At 36.5% G+C, this 13762-nt stretch overlaps 1 protein-coding gene across 9 annotated transcripts in view; it reads left to right on the top strand.

Annotated features, from left to right (window-relative positions):
- The window catches only part of Ppp2r1b (protein phosphatase 2 scaffold subunit Abeta), a 33006-nt gene that overhangs the window by 9540 nt on the left and 9704 nt on the right, over positions 1 to 13762 (top strand). For 6 of the 9 annotated variants that reach the window (XM_026392518.2, XM_026392512.2, XM_026392515.2 and 3 more), the window contains exons 10-15: positions 596 to 769; positions 3666 to 3726; positions 7843 to 7997; positions 8376 to 8518; positions 9078 to 9169; positions 13536 to 13657. In XM_026392518.2, the coding sequence (XP_026248303.1) occupies positions 596 to 769; positions 3666 to 3726; positions 7843 to 7997; positions 8376 to 8518; positions 9078 to 9169; positions 13536 to 13657 (747 nt within the window). Of the gene's footprint in view, positions 1 to 595; positions 770 to 3665; positions 3727 to 7842; positions 7998 to 8375; positions 8519 to 9077; positions 9170 to 9611; positions 12073 to 13535; positions 13658 to 13762 lie in introns of those variants that run through there. The other 3 variants (XM_026392514.2, XM_026392516.2, XM_026392517.2) reach the window with 2 other exon arrangements.

Raw genomic sequence — 13762 nt, 5'->3', positions numbered from 1 at the left:
TTTTTAATATTTATTTTTTAGTTTTCAGCAGACACAACATCTTTGTTTGTATGTGGTGCTGAGGATTGAACCTGGGCTGCACGCATGCCAGGCGAGTGCGCTACCGCTTGAGCCACATCCCCAGCCCTCTTATAATCTTAATAATATTCCTATTTTATAGAGGAAACTGAGGGCCAGTGATCTTCAAATAACTTGCCTCATGTTTTTCAGCAATGGCGGATCTGAGATTTGAATATATTTAATTTAATTCTATAACCTGTATTCTTTATCATTTTATGGATTTTTCATAGAAAGTTGTGGTTCAGATCAGTTGCATTTATGTGTCTTGAATTATTTGTATACTCAGTATTTAGTATTTCTTTTCAGTCTATCCCCCACACCTCATGATATTGGGGATGAAGCCAATGGCCTTATTCATGGTAGGCAAGTGCTTTGCTACTGAGCCACAACCCTACCCCTATACATTTTTTTCATTTGATTCAGTACTTTATAATTTTAAAATTTGCTTTAGTAGTTTTTACATTATGACAGTAGAACTTAAGACAGAAGACTTAATGTTTATATGTGGTTTTTGGGGACTTATGTATTTATATAGTGTCCTGAAGTTCGTTTGAATATCATCTCCAATTTGGATTGTGTAAATGAAGTGATTGGAATCCGTCAGCTCTCTCAGTCTCTCCTTCCTGCCATAGTGGAACTGGCTGAAGATGCCAAGTGGCGGGTCCGGTTGGCCATCATTGAGTATATGCCACTGCTGGCAGGCCAGCTGGTGAGTATATGTGCTTCATGAACCAGATGGTAGCGTTAAATAATAGAGATTAACTATGGTAAGTAGAAGGCCCTAAAGGCCTATCCGATTCTGTTCATTTAGATGCATGAGAGTATAATCTGGTTCTTGTTGCTTATAGGATGTTCTTTTGTTTTCATTATTGTATTAGCTTCTAATAGAAAAGGTATTATAGAAACACATTTCACTTTGCTGCTATCTAAAAGCAAAGCTATAGAAGGATATAATAAATTTCTTGGTGTATATACAAATTTTGTCATATTTAATACCTGTATGACATAAGGACTAATGAACAGAAAAGAAAAGGGAAATGTGATTTCAAGATAAGTCAGCTTGACTTTTTGTTCAAGGCAGCTTCCCTGTTTGTCTATATACCAAGAAAAATACCCCTAAGAACCACTTTTCTGTTCTGATTAAAGGGAGCTAAGGAATCACCACCACATAGAAAAGTTTGTAATGCTAGTTATTTTGGCCAAAGCCTATATTATCATATTATCTGTTTTTGTTTGAATTTCATGATTAGTTTTAATCTGATATTACTGTAATCAAAATGTCAAAGCTGGACTTTATAGCCATATTGCTTTTTTTCTTCTTCAGTAGGTGCTCTAGACAATTCTAAGTTTGATATATTCTTACTTGTGTTGGTAGCATTTATTACAGTTTATTATAACTATTAAAATCTAGTTGAGGAGAAAATGATCTATTTTAGGGCAGGGGCTCTGTTTGGTGCTTCATTTTTAGTGGCTGCTGTAATGCTTGTAATTCATTAGGCTCTTAACATTTGTCGACTGTTGAATAAATAAGCTTAAGAAAACTCATGATATATGTCCCTGTTCTGTTGACATTAGACCAGTTTATACTTCCCCAGTCCTATTTCCATTATTTTCAGATCCCAATGTATGGGGTTTATTCTTTTCTTAGATCACTGAATTTGTATTGCTGATTTTGGTACATGTAGTTTATGAACATGCATCTTGTTTTATAAAATTTGAAGTGTCCCTCTTCTGATTGGATGACAAAGATATCAGCATATCTTTTTTAAAAAATTTGTTCTAATTAGTTATACATGGCAGTAGAATGCAAATTTTGACACATCATATATAAATGGAGTACAACTTCTCACTGTTCTAGTTGTACATGATGTAGAATCACACTTCCTGTAATCATATATGTACATAGGGTAATGTCTGATTCATCCTATTCTTCCTACTCCCATTTCCCCTCCCCTCCCTTCACTCCTCTCTGTCTTATCCAAAGTACCTCAATTCTTCCGTAGTTCCCACCCCCTTATTGAATTAGCATCCACATATCAGAGAAAACATTTGGCCTTTGTTTTTGGGGATTGGCTTATTTTGCTTAGCATAATATTCTCCAGCTCCATCCATTTACCTGCAAATGCCATAATTGCATTCTTACTTAAGGCTGAGTAATATTCCATTGTGTATTGCTGGAATTATAGGGTGAGATGCTTCCGTCATCCTTTTCCACTATTACTTCCAAATGCTGAGGGGCGTTTTCTGTTCTTTGCTAGTGACTGTCATAGATCATTCTCCAGGGTGGAAAGCAGCTAATGGGTTTGCTAAAAACTGAAGGAAGGAGGTTGAATTTTAGTGCCATTTCTCTAAACCCCTGCTTCCCCTAGACCTGCAGTCTCTAAGGGCTGCTAACTGTACAGAACAGTATAGAAGTAAGACTAATGATGCCTGTCTGGCAGAGTGACATACATCAGTCAGTCATGGATGTTTTGTTTAACAATTTCAATCTTTTGTTATTATGTATATTGTCCTTAATTTTTCTTTTTGTGTAAAGATTTTTAAAAATCATTTAGTCAATTCATAAAATTCTCTCAAGACTGACATAGTCCGGCTTATAGACCATAGTGAGTAAATATAAAGTTAAAGCACAAATGCCAGGAAATAAAAGTTAATTAAGACTGAAGGAAAATCCTCTACCTGAAATTAAAAATTTCTTCACTCTTCTAGTTGTACACAATGAAGAACTTTTGAGAACTTTTATGGTAATCTTAGTGTCTGCCAGAATCTTTCAAAATCAATCACTGTTTCCAGAACTTTTAAATTATTTAAAATCTTTATTTAAAATCTTTATTTAAAATATTTCATCACTGGTCAGGAATTTCATTCCTAGAATTTTCATTTAGGAATTTCAAAAAACCAAAAGTTTAAACATGTAGACCTCAGAAGGTAATCACCAGTAAAGTACATATTATAGTGCTTACCCATGTGGTATGAAGCCAGGGCAAGAGGTCTGTGTAAATCAGCTCCTAAAGCTTTTTCCCAGCCTGTATTGAGGTGGCCCCATTAATAAGAAGAGCAGGGATGGGAAAGCCAACATGGTTCTACTTGAGACTTCACGCTGGAGCCTTCTATTCTTGTTCCTGCTTTATTTTCTCTCCAGTACTTTCTCCCATCATCCCAGAAAATAGTCACTTTAATTGGGGATAGCCAATTCCTAGAATTGGTTGTATTAACCCAAAAGGGAAGACAAGTAAGAGTTATATTGACAGATATTTTCCTGGGTAATTTATTTTTTACAAATGAATTTTGCTTCATAGACTATCTACATTGCATTCTTCCTACTGTTCTCTAGTATAGTGTCTGGCCTCTGAACACTCTCTTCTCTCCTGTTTAGCAAGCCTGTAACCATCTCACTTATGCTTCTCTTATAATTTTTATCCAGTAAAATAGATTTATAGTTAGTGAATTCCATGGTTTTCTTTTTATGGTGGTTTCATGAATTCAGCTTATTGGAAAACAAGTTTTGTTTTTGTTTTTTAAATCATTCAGGTAATCTTTATAATAGAACATCTTAATTTCTAAACTTCAGAGATGTGTGTTAATGGAATCTTCTGTATCCATAGGGTGTGGAATTTTTTGATGAGAAGCTGAATTCTTTATGTATGGCCTGGCTTGTGGATCATGGTGAGTAGACAAGTTAAAAACATTATTATGGTAATTCTAGGATTTTGCATATATCCCATTCATGTTCACATACTTTGCTTTAGAAAGGAATCCTGCTCTGACGAAGAATTTTGTCTTAACAATGTAGTGGTGAAGAAAGTCTTTGATTAAATTCCTTTTAGCTTTCTCAGAATACAAATGTGACATTTTTACTTTATTTTTTTTCTATCTTACCTTTATTTTTTCCATTAAACAGTTTCTTTGCCCTATTTTTTCCCCCCTTTCGTACTAGGGATTGAACCCAAAGGCATTTAACCACTGAGCCAGATCCCTATCTCTTTATTTTTTTATTATGAGACAGGGTCTCATCTCAAACTCTTCTGCCTCGGCCTCCCTAGCCACAAGGATTACAGGTGTGTGTCACTGTGCCTGGCTCTTTGCTGTATTTCTTACTCATCTGATTTTGTCATCTTCAGACTCTTGTGTATATACTTATTCCTTTCTTATCCTAGGGTCTTCTGCTTGCCATGCTGCCATTCGGCAACTATAGATTAGACAGGGATTGAAATCAGATGGAAGACCTGGGTGGGAAGAAATGACTACTTGATTTTTCTGAGGTAACATATAGAGAAGGAGATACATGATAGGACGCTATAGTACAGAATTCTTAGGACTGGGAGACATTACCTATTCCCTGGGATAGAGAGAGCTTGGATTTCTCTTTTGGGTGAAAGGAAGGTTTCCTGTTTGCTCTTTGGCTGATACTGCTATGATGCTAAGAGAGGGAGAGCTGAGAGCAAGTTAGACAAAATAGAGGAATGAGTAGCTGACTTTTGGTGAGGTCTCAAGTAGATGTATATGCACATATCTTCTTGTCTGCTAGGTAGCAGTGGGTAGCAAATATAATCTGTGTGCCACCTAGGTTCCATATCCAAATTTGGCCACTTTATTGTGGCTTTAAACCTGATTTGGTGAATGCTGTTGAGTGCTTATGTGACATTGTCCTGTGAGCTTTGGTTCTTTCTGTATTTTGGTGGACATTATAAGCATTCTGTATCAGTTATGCAGTGTTCTATATATGCTTTATATCTGTATTGAGTTTATCTGTGAGTGCTGTGTATTTATTTGGGAGGAATGAGGATACCACAGGTAGCTGGTTTTGTTAATTGCATATTTGTATCATATGGGAGATCATATGGCTAAAAGTTATGAAAAAAAAGGAAGGGTGTTAAAAATATGTGACAATCTGTAAGGGCACATACACACACATACACACACACACATATATGTATATATAGATGATGAATACTTTTTTTCTCTAAAGTTTTCTTTAGATGGCCTGTTTTTTTCTTTTAAAATAAAACTTAAATTTTGCAAATTATAGGAAAGTAATTCCTGTTTTCTTTAAAACTTTAAAGTGTTTATATTATTTCTGATAAATATTTTTTTATTAGTGGAAATGGTGTGTCCCAGCCGATCATTCTATACTTCCTTTGAAAGCTGGCATTCTAGATTAAGACAATTTTTAAAGTATTCCATGAGGAATCAATTTTTTTTTTTTGTACTAGGGATTGAACCCAGAGGCACTTAACCACTGATCTAGATCCTCAGCCCTTTTTCACATTTATTTAGAGAGAGTCTCTCTAAGTTGCTTAGGGAGCTTGCTAAGTTGCTGGCTTTGGACTTACCATCCTCTGCCTCAGCCTCCTGAGCCACTGGGATTATAGGTGTGTGCTAGTACGTTTGGCAAGAATCAGATTTTTTGACACATATTCTATGTAGGCTTGTACCTGTATATAATTCAGCTTTTCTTTCTCATTTTGGTTTTTTTTTTTTTTTTTTCTTCCAATTTGGGAGCTGGAGAGACCCTTGTTTATTTTCCTGTAGCAGAATACCAAAGGGACGTAAGCATTCTTTGAACCAGTGATATGGCCATTCTGAAATTGTTCTGTGAGTTACTGGTAATCACAAGAGTTTTCTGTTCTTTTGCTTTTGCATTTCATTTTAGAATTTTTAGTGTGTTTTATAACTTGAAGAAAAACTTTGCTTTTGAATTTTAGATAAGTATTATGTAGTGATCACTGATCATCTAGATTTTTAAAAACATTTTTCCTGGTTATTAAATTATTAAAAGAATATTGTGGAAAATCCAGAGAACTTTAAGAAAAAAAAAGTGTGATTAAGCAATGTTCCTATGGTTAAGTGGTCACTATTGATCAGAGGGAGGGATTTATAAGGAAAATTATATTTTTTATAGGAGAAAGGAAAAAAGAATCAATGTTGGTGAGCATAGATTGAATTAGACATATGAAGAAACGTTACTAATCAGCTGTACCTTAAGGGGAAAGAGAGCAAGAAAGAGCAGACAAGGGGAGAAAACAGAATTATGGAATGGTTTGCATTCTTCTGTCAACAAAATCAAGAAAAAATAAGAACATAGTAGAACATAAGAACTGGCCAAGTAGAGTTGAAGGCAGTTAAGGCCTTAGTCAGGGCTGAGTACTTGTGTGCTTGATTTCTGGTTACTCTGGCAGTGTGATCCCTTCCTATGGTAATGGCATTGTGATGAGAAAAATCTCAAAATACATTAAAAAACAGGAATTAGAGGAGAAGTAGATGTTCTAGTTAGCTCCACCTTAGAGCATAGGAGGGATTTGGGCTTAAAAGACTAGATATTACAGGAAAGAATATTTTTTGTGTAAAAAGGTTGACTTGAGCTTGCTCCTATGTATTTCTGAATGTTCTCGATAAATTGCTTATCCCAGAGTCTTTGGTCAGTTTAAGCATTGGTAAGAAATTGTATAGTGATTTGCATATTCTGTCTTGCTTGTTTCAACATCATTGCCTAGAAGGATCTATGGACTTTGGAAAAGTTCCATATTCTTCTCTGGAGGCCTGTATAAATTATCTGTGCTCAGGGCTGTGGCTTGGTTAGCCATTCATATCCTACCTTGAAGATTGGGCCTGGAGACAGAAAGAGAATAAGGAATCACTACCTACTATTGATTTGTTATCTAAACTCAAATTTTGAGTCTTAGCAGACCTGTGAAATGAAGTGACACAGAGGTTTATCTTTATGGCTGCATATACCAACTAATTGTGAGAAGGTAGTATCTCAGACCTAGATGATCTAAATTTATGATTATGTGTTCAATAAATGATTTTATAGGTGGTCATTAGATTTTAAAGTAGGCATATTTGTCAGAAGATATTTGACTTCTTGTCTGACCCTAAACCTTTTTATTGGAAAAGAAGCAAGTTGATCTTAAATTTTTATTTGCTCTTGTATAGATGACCACAGTGACCTCTACAGTTTTCTACTTGATGTCCTTGTACTCTCAGCTTTTCTTGCCACTCTGGATAATCTTGCTAAAATACTACATTGGTCATCTGGTTTATCAAGAGTAAATTTAGCTTTCAGAAGTTCTGGGCCCATTCTTAACTGTCTAAACTCAGTCTCAGAGATTGGGGTTTTTTCCTTTGTGCCCTGGGTACTTCCCCCGCCCTTCCTTTTCTGGAATTCTACTGCTCTTCTGTTTACACAAATCCTCCCTAATCTTCACAGCCCCAGTATAGTGCCTCTCTCTTTTCCTGAAGCTGTCTCAGACATCCCTGTTCACTCCTCTCTAAACCCTATAGTCCTTACAGTCTTTACTACACAGTACCATACTTCACTGAATCAGTTTCATGCTTTGTGACTTCTTGGATTGCCTTAGCTTTCCTTTCTCTGATAAGAGTATGTGATCTTTGATCTGATGTATTCTTTTTTTTGGGTGGTGTTGGGGATTGAACCCAGGGCCTTGTGCACACGAGGCAGGCACTCTACCAATTAAGCTACATCCCCAGCCTTCTGATGTATTCTTTCTGTAGCTCATAGCTCCTTATAGACACTTGTATTTGTTAATTAATTGATGATGCATCTCATGAGCTTCTGGCTTCCCTTTTCCTTGAATATATACATTTTGAAACTGTAATAGCAAATCAGTATGACTTGTGGCCCATAGTGCTTATCATTGTGGTATGAGTATATTTGGGGTATTGTTTGTAGAGAGGTTTTGGTTTTGGCTCATGTTTGATGTTGATGTAAGTAAATAAGATTATTAAAAAAAAAAGTAAGGACTGACAATTTGTTTGCAGTATATGCCATTCGAGAAGCTGCTACCAACAACCTCATGAAATTAGTTCAGAAGTTTGGTACAGAATGGGCCCAAAATACCATCGTTCCTAAAGTGTTAGTAATGGCGAATGATCCTAATTACTTGCATAGAATGACCACTTTATTCTGCATTAATGTAAGTATTATGTAGCTATTACTAATCAACTCAGGCATGAAAGCAGTTATTCACAAGTATATTTCTGAATTCTGATATGTACTGTCTTCTATTTGGAATATGATTTTTACCATGATTAAATTTGGACAGTTAGAAAATGAGAGAAAATGTTGACTTTAAAATTGATGTTAAAATTTATAGTAGTTTTTTAATAGTTGCAACTTAGTTGTAAATTCTCGTCTAGTTCTCTGATTCTTTGAATGCTACCTTGTGTTCCTCATTTAGATGCTGAAACTAGAAGTATTTTTTTGTTGGTCAGTTACTTTCTTATTAAATATTAATTTGTTTCACTAGATTTTTTTTAAGTGTTTTAAGTATGCCATTTATTTATTTTTCTAGGCACTGTCTGAAGCATGTGGTCAGGAAATAACCACTAAGCAAATGCTGCCCATCGTATTAAAAATGGCAGGAGATCAAGTAGCAAATGTTCGTTTCAATGTGGCCAAATCGCTACAAAAAATTGGACCAATTCTTGATACCAAGTAAGATTTTAGTGTTATTCTTGTTTTAAACGTACATTTTAACTTTTACCTAGTAGGTAATAATAACTGAAATTAAGTTATTTTCACTTTACCTAGGACATGAGTTTGTTTAAAGAAAATAATTAATCATTTGAGGATGTCTACTCTGACTTTTGTATTTAAGCTTAGAATATTTGTAGATCATTGTCCAAAGCTAATTTTGCTGAGAACTTCTTTAGATATTATTTAGTGTATTTGTCAAGTTTATAAGTGTTTTAAAATAGTTTTTGTTTTAGCCAGGCACAGTGGCACATACTGGAGAGAATGAGGCAAGAAGGCAAGTTTGAGGCCAGCCTAGGCAACTTAGCAAGACCCTGTTTATGGGGAGTGTGGGGGGAAGGACTAGAGATGTAGCTCAGTGGTAGACTTCCTGGGTCAATTCCCAGTACCACCAAAAAAAGAAAAAAAAATTAATTTTAGGCTTCAGAGGAAAAAAAATTACTATGGAGCATATGCATAATAAAAAGGATTTCTCTGGCCCACTAGACTGCCTTTCACAGATAATACTTTTAAATTTTAGTGCTTTGCAGGGAGAAGTTAAGCCAGTATTACAGAAGTTAGGTCAGGATGAAGACATGGATGTCAAATATTTTGCACAGGAAGCTATAAGTGGTATGTATTTTATTTTCTGCCTTGAAGCTTACACTTTTATTAATGAGGAATTAATTTCTATTCTGTGAGGGGTGGAAAGTGGGAAGGGTAATAAGCATGTTGGCAAAGAGGGAGGGTGCTGAGCTCCTGGAATGCTGGGGCCCTTCTTTGGTTAGAAACTTCTTGGCCTGCCACTCTCTCCTAAGTGAGCAATCCATTTTTCCAGTTCCACATCTAGGATTTGGTAGGATTATGATTCTTATTGGCAAGAATAGTTTTAGTTTGGACTTTTAATTAGTCTTTAAAGTTTAACTCCTGATTAGACTGTAAGAGTAAAGAAACTGACCATAGTGGGATGTTAGTTTCATGCATTGGGATCATTGTTGCATGCTTAACCTTCATATAGGTAGATTGTTCATGAACTTTCTGTACCACTAACCTGATTTTGTTTGGAATTTTCCAGTTCTTGCATTGGCATAATGAGGAACAGGAGGGAAAAGCCTTTACTAAATTCTTATCACATATTTCTAGTCAATGTGTCCTTAAACTGGGTGGAGAAAAAAATGGAAAACCTTCAAGATCTCATCCAAGCAAATGGCAGCAACTTAGAAGAAATCAAATTTCAGTGACTTTTTTTCTAAAGATGAATGGGATTGTTTTTTCACTCATCTCTTTGTTGAGATAATTATTTAAGCCATTCTTATTGACCAGTTCCTGATACTCTATATAGTCATCTCTTGATTGTCTACTGTTGTTGTGTCCCCATCTCCCCCCTCCCCCCAGATCTGGGCTTCTGCATCTCATGTTGAATCAGGCCCCAGCCACTTTACATATTCTGGAAAAAGGCTGGACGGGTTTGGATTCAGACATGAAGTGGAGTGATTCTTTTAGTGTTTACATATATGTGTATACCCTCCACCTTTCTAAGTTAAATGTACATGGTTTAGAATAATTTACAAACTCTCTATTGGGAGATAGATTGAAATTTGAATGTAGTAAAAGCCACATTTTCCTAGATTATGATGGTCTGCATCAATGTCTTATATGAAAGGGGAATGTGGAGGCTCAGGGTTAATGTATTTGGTTGTTTTGATTTTTATTTCCTTGATTTTGACTGTAATCATGTCATTTAGAAACCTAGTGTGGATGTATCTTGCTGCTAACGTGATGTTGAAACTTAACAATTTCAACAGCTCACCACTGTGACTGCCTTGAAAGATTTTTCTCTTTCCTGAGAAACTAACTTTAGTGCCTCCTAACAAGCAGTAGTTCTGCTGTTTGATTTTAAGATTACAGTTTTGTCTTTCAAATTAGTGTAGGAACCACTACTATGATACTGTGTGGATTTCCTGCTCTTTAACTGGTTCTGCTTCCAGCAGTATTAGCATCCCATTCTTTGTCTATAGTAGCTTTCCAAACTGAAGTTTCATTGCTAATTTTTTTGGTGTGGGTGATGCTAGAATCTTTTTGAAATGTTTGTTTTTCTACTTTACAGTAAAGCCTTATTCATTCTAGAGTTGAAGATAATGGGTTAAGCTGAAGAAGTATTTGCTGAACAAATTCATAGTATGGAAGGAAACCTGTTTGAACTACTTAAACAGTTTTAAAGCTCTCTTTAGAAAACACCCATTTACCAATTGACATGCCAGTTACCAATCAGTCACTCTTTTCAGTTATATCACATACCTTCCATAGGATCTCTGATAGGTCACACACAGATAAATTCAATATATTTTTTGTCCTTGAAATATATACATTTATGTTTCATGGAGAATTTAAATATTTTTCTAGTAAATTTATTTACATTTTTCACCTAATCAAACTTACTTTGTCTCTAGTAAGTTTTAGTTACTGAGGTTTTACTGTAACTTATTTTTCTCTGAGTGCATCTTGCTATAGTAGTTTGGTATTTCTAGTTTTGCTTTTTGAATTGTTGATTTCATTCACAAGCTCTTTTAAATCTTGTGAGCCGTGTTCTGTTTTGTGAAGACCCAAGAACTATAAAATTTTGTACTTTATAACTATTACATGAAACCAATTTTGACTGAATATTTTCAAATTATCTTACCTTAGGAAAACAGAACAGAATTTATATCAGAAATTATCTGTCTGCATTTTATACTGCCAAGTGACCTTGTAACAAGATTCCATTTTATGTGTTCTTGTGTCATGGATTAAATATTTTCCTAAGCAAAAATCTTTTTCTGCATTCACATTTTAATATTGTAAACTGTTATGTTATAAACATTTTAATTTTAGTTTCATGGATCTTATTTGTTTTATTACCTACAGGTTATGTTTCTCTTTATTTAATTCCACATATGATTCTTGAAACAAATTTGCACTGAAACCATTCTCTGCTTTACTCTTTGGTTGGAAATGCCATTGATTTGGGGTAGACTTTTAAAATGACCTTGTGGCTCCCTCTGGAGAGCCCTGGGCATAATCTTTCTGCTCTACACCGTGAGTTCTTACTTTCTGAAATGTGGGCCATGGAGCAAAACAGAGTCTCTCTTTTTAGGTGGTCCCTTAGGGACTTCATTGTTTCTTTTTGACTTAAACAATAAGAAATCCGTTTGAATTTAAAAGAATTTATTCTTTAGAATAATTGTTCTTTGGCCAATAACTTGGTCATTTTCTCTACGGATTAACTTTTTTTTTTTTTCCCCCAATGTTGACCAGATTGGTCTTAAACTCCTGGACTCAAGGGATTCTTCCTTCTCAGCCTCCTAAGTGCTGGAACTACAGGTGTGTTCCATTGCACCCAGACAGGATTAGTTTTCCCATCTTGATTTCACTGGAATGTAAAGTCTAGGAGCTCTATGAGGGCAGGGTTTTTGTCTGTTTTGTCTTCTGTTATCACCAGTGACTGGATCAGTGTCTGGTATATATAGTGGGTGCTCAATAAAAATGTGTTCAATGAATGAATTTATAAAGTCTCCTCTGTGTTGCATGCGTGGAACAAAGTCATCAAAGGTACTTGACGACCGTCTCATTTTCCCACTGACAAAATCTAAGGTTTTCTACTCTTAGGAAACAAGCTTTATGTGGCCCTTTTCCAGTTCCACAGCTTAGGCAGTAGTTCCTTTTGGATTTGACTGATTGCCTTAAACATACATTGCTGTTGCTTTTCATCCTAGGCAGTTTATATTGTTTGGTTTTCCAGGAAAGGAAAGCCAAGACATACACAACATACATTGATGCCAATAAAAATGTCTCATCAATAATGGAGAAACACCTTGGTATTTCTATAATTTGTGTGGGTTTTACCCTTCATGGGCTTAAGAGATCAGATCTTGTTTCTCTGTGCTGCCAAAAAGATAGGAATATGAAGATGCATCTTGTTTCAAAAGAGTAAACAGATTAATGTGTGGTTTTGAATGAGGCTTTGATGAAATAAAGGGCAGACTTCAGCTCACAGAAATACCATCACTTGGGTACTGTAACACAGGACTGTGGTGGTAGTGCTGGGGTCTTTGTTGGACAACTGTGTCTGGATCAGCAGAGACAACAGCTTTTGAGCTGCCTTGTGCAAGCATTCAGGGTGCTTGCATAGACCTCCAGGGGAAATAGACATGTCATCCCTGGTCCAAGGTTACACTGTCTCACGGCTTTCTTGTTGCAGTGTTTAAACACTTGTTACTGAGCTGAAAGTCTGGTACTTTCCTATAAAAATTACATTGTTTCCATTCTCCCAGGGATGGCTGGGTAGGGTGGCCAAACCAGTTGGGTGCTTGTCCTTTCCTCTCACCTTTTCCTGAAATTCCTCAGACATTTTGCTTTCTCTTGGTACTTAACCTTAAAACCTAGATATAGCATGGTGAAGGAGACCGAGTGTTCTTAATTTAGCAGATGAAGTGATTACTTTCCTTTGATCCATCCAGTTCTTTGCTCCTTTCTCCTATTCTCTCACACGTCTCCAGTCCTTTCTGTACCTAGAATAGTCTTCTAATTCCCTGTGTGCCTCCACAGGGCTGCTGTTTCCAGGAAATTACATAATGTTCAGTTGAGATGGAAATCTGGAGGATGAAGTTTACTCACTGGGTAGAAAAGCCAAGTCATTTCTTTCTCCAGAGTTGTCTTAAACTGATATGATCAGTTCTGTGGCAGGTCTTTTTGTTCAGAGTTCTGTAGGCTGTATAGCCAAGGTGTGAGGAACCCCCAGCTGGTGCCCTAAACCCAATGGTGAAGATTTCTGAGGGGGAGGCATTTTAAGGTTCTGGGGTGAGCTGGCTTTTTCTGCACAGGGGCCCATATCCTCATAGATTGTTGGGCTTCCCATTGCAGTACTGGAGCAGCTGAGAGCATCCTGGCTGGGAAGTGCAGGTGGGTTTGGGAGGGATGTGCCCTGGTCAGGGACAGTCACAGTGCTGCTGTCTATCTCTAGTGGTGGCACAAAGGCTGAGGAAGCTAGATTTTCCTGTGAAGGACAGTGAAGAGCCCAGCGCCCCTGGGGCTGACAAGAACCATTTCCTGAGACCCAGAGTGCTTGGAGAGGACACTGGGAAGGTAAGTGCCCCAGAAACCTGGGGCCAGAGTCCTGCCCACTTAGGGCTTAGGGCAGCTGGTGTGTGTGGCCTGGTTGGATCAAGATGGGCAGAGGCAATATCTCAT

This window comes from Urocitellus parryii, chromosome 4 (genome assembly GCF_045843805.1).
Source record: "Urocitellus parryii isolate mUroPar1 chromosome 4, mUroPar1.hap1, whole genome shotgun sequence".
NCBI classification, from domain to species: Eukaryota; Metazoa; Chordata; class Mammalia; order Rodentia; family Sciuridae; genus Urocitellus; species Urocitellus parryii.
The sequence above is the reverse complement of the archived record's forward strand: the minus strand, read 5'-3'. Positions and strand labels throughout refer to the sequence as shown.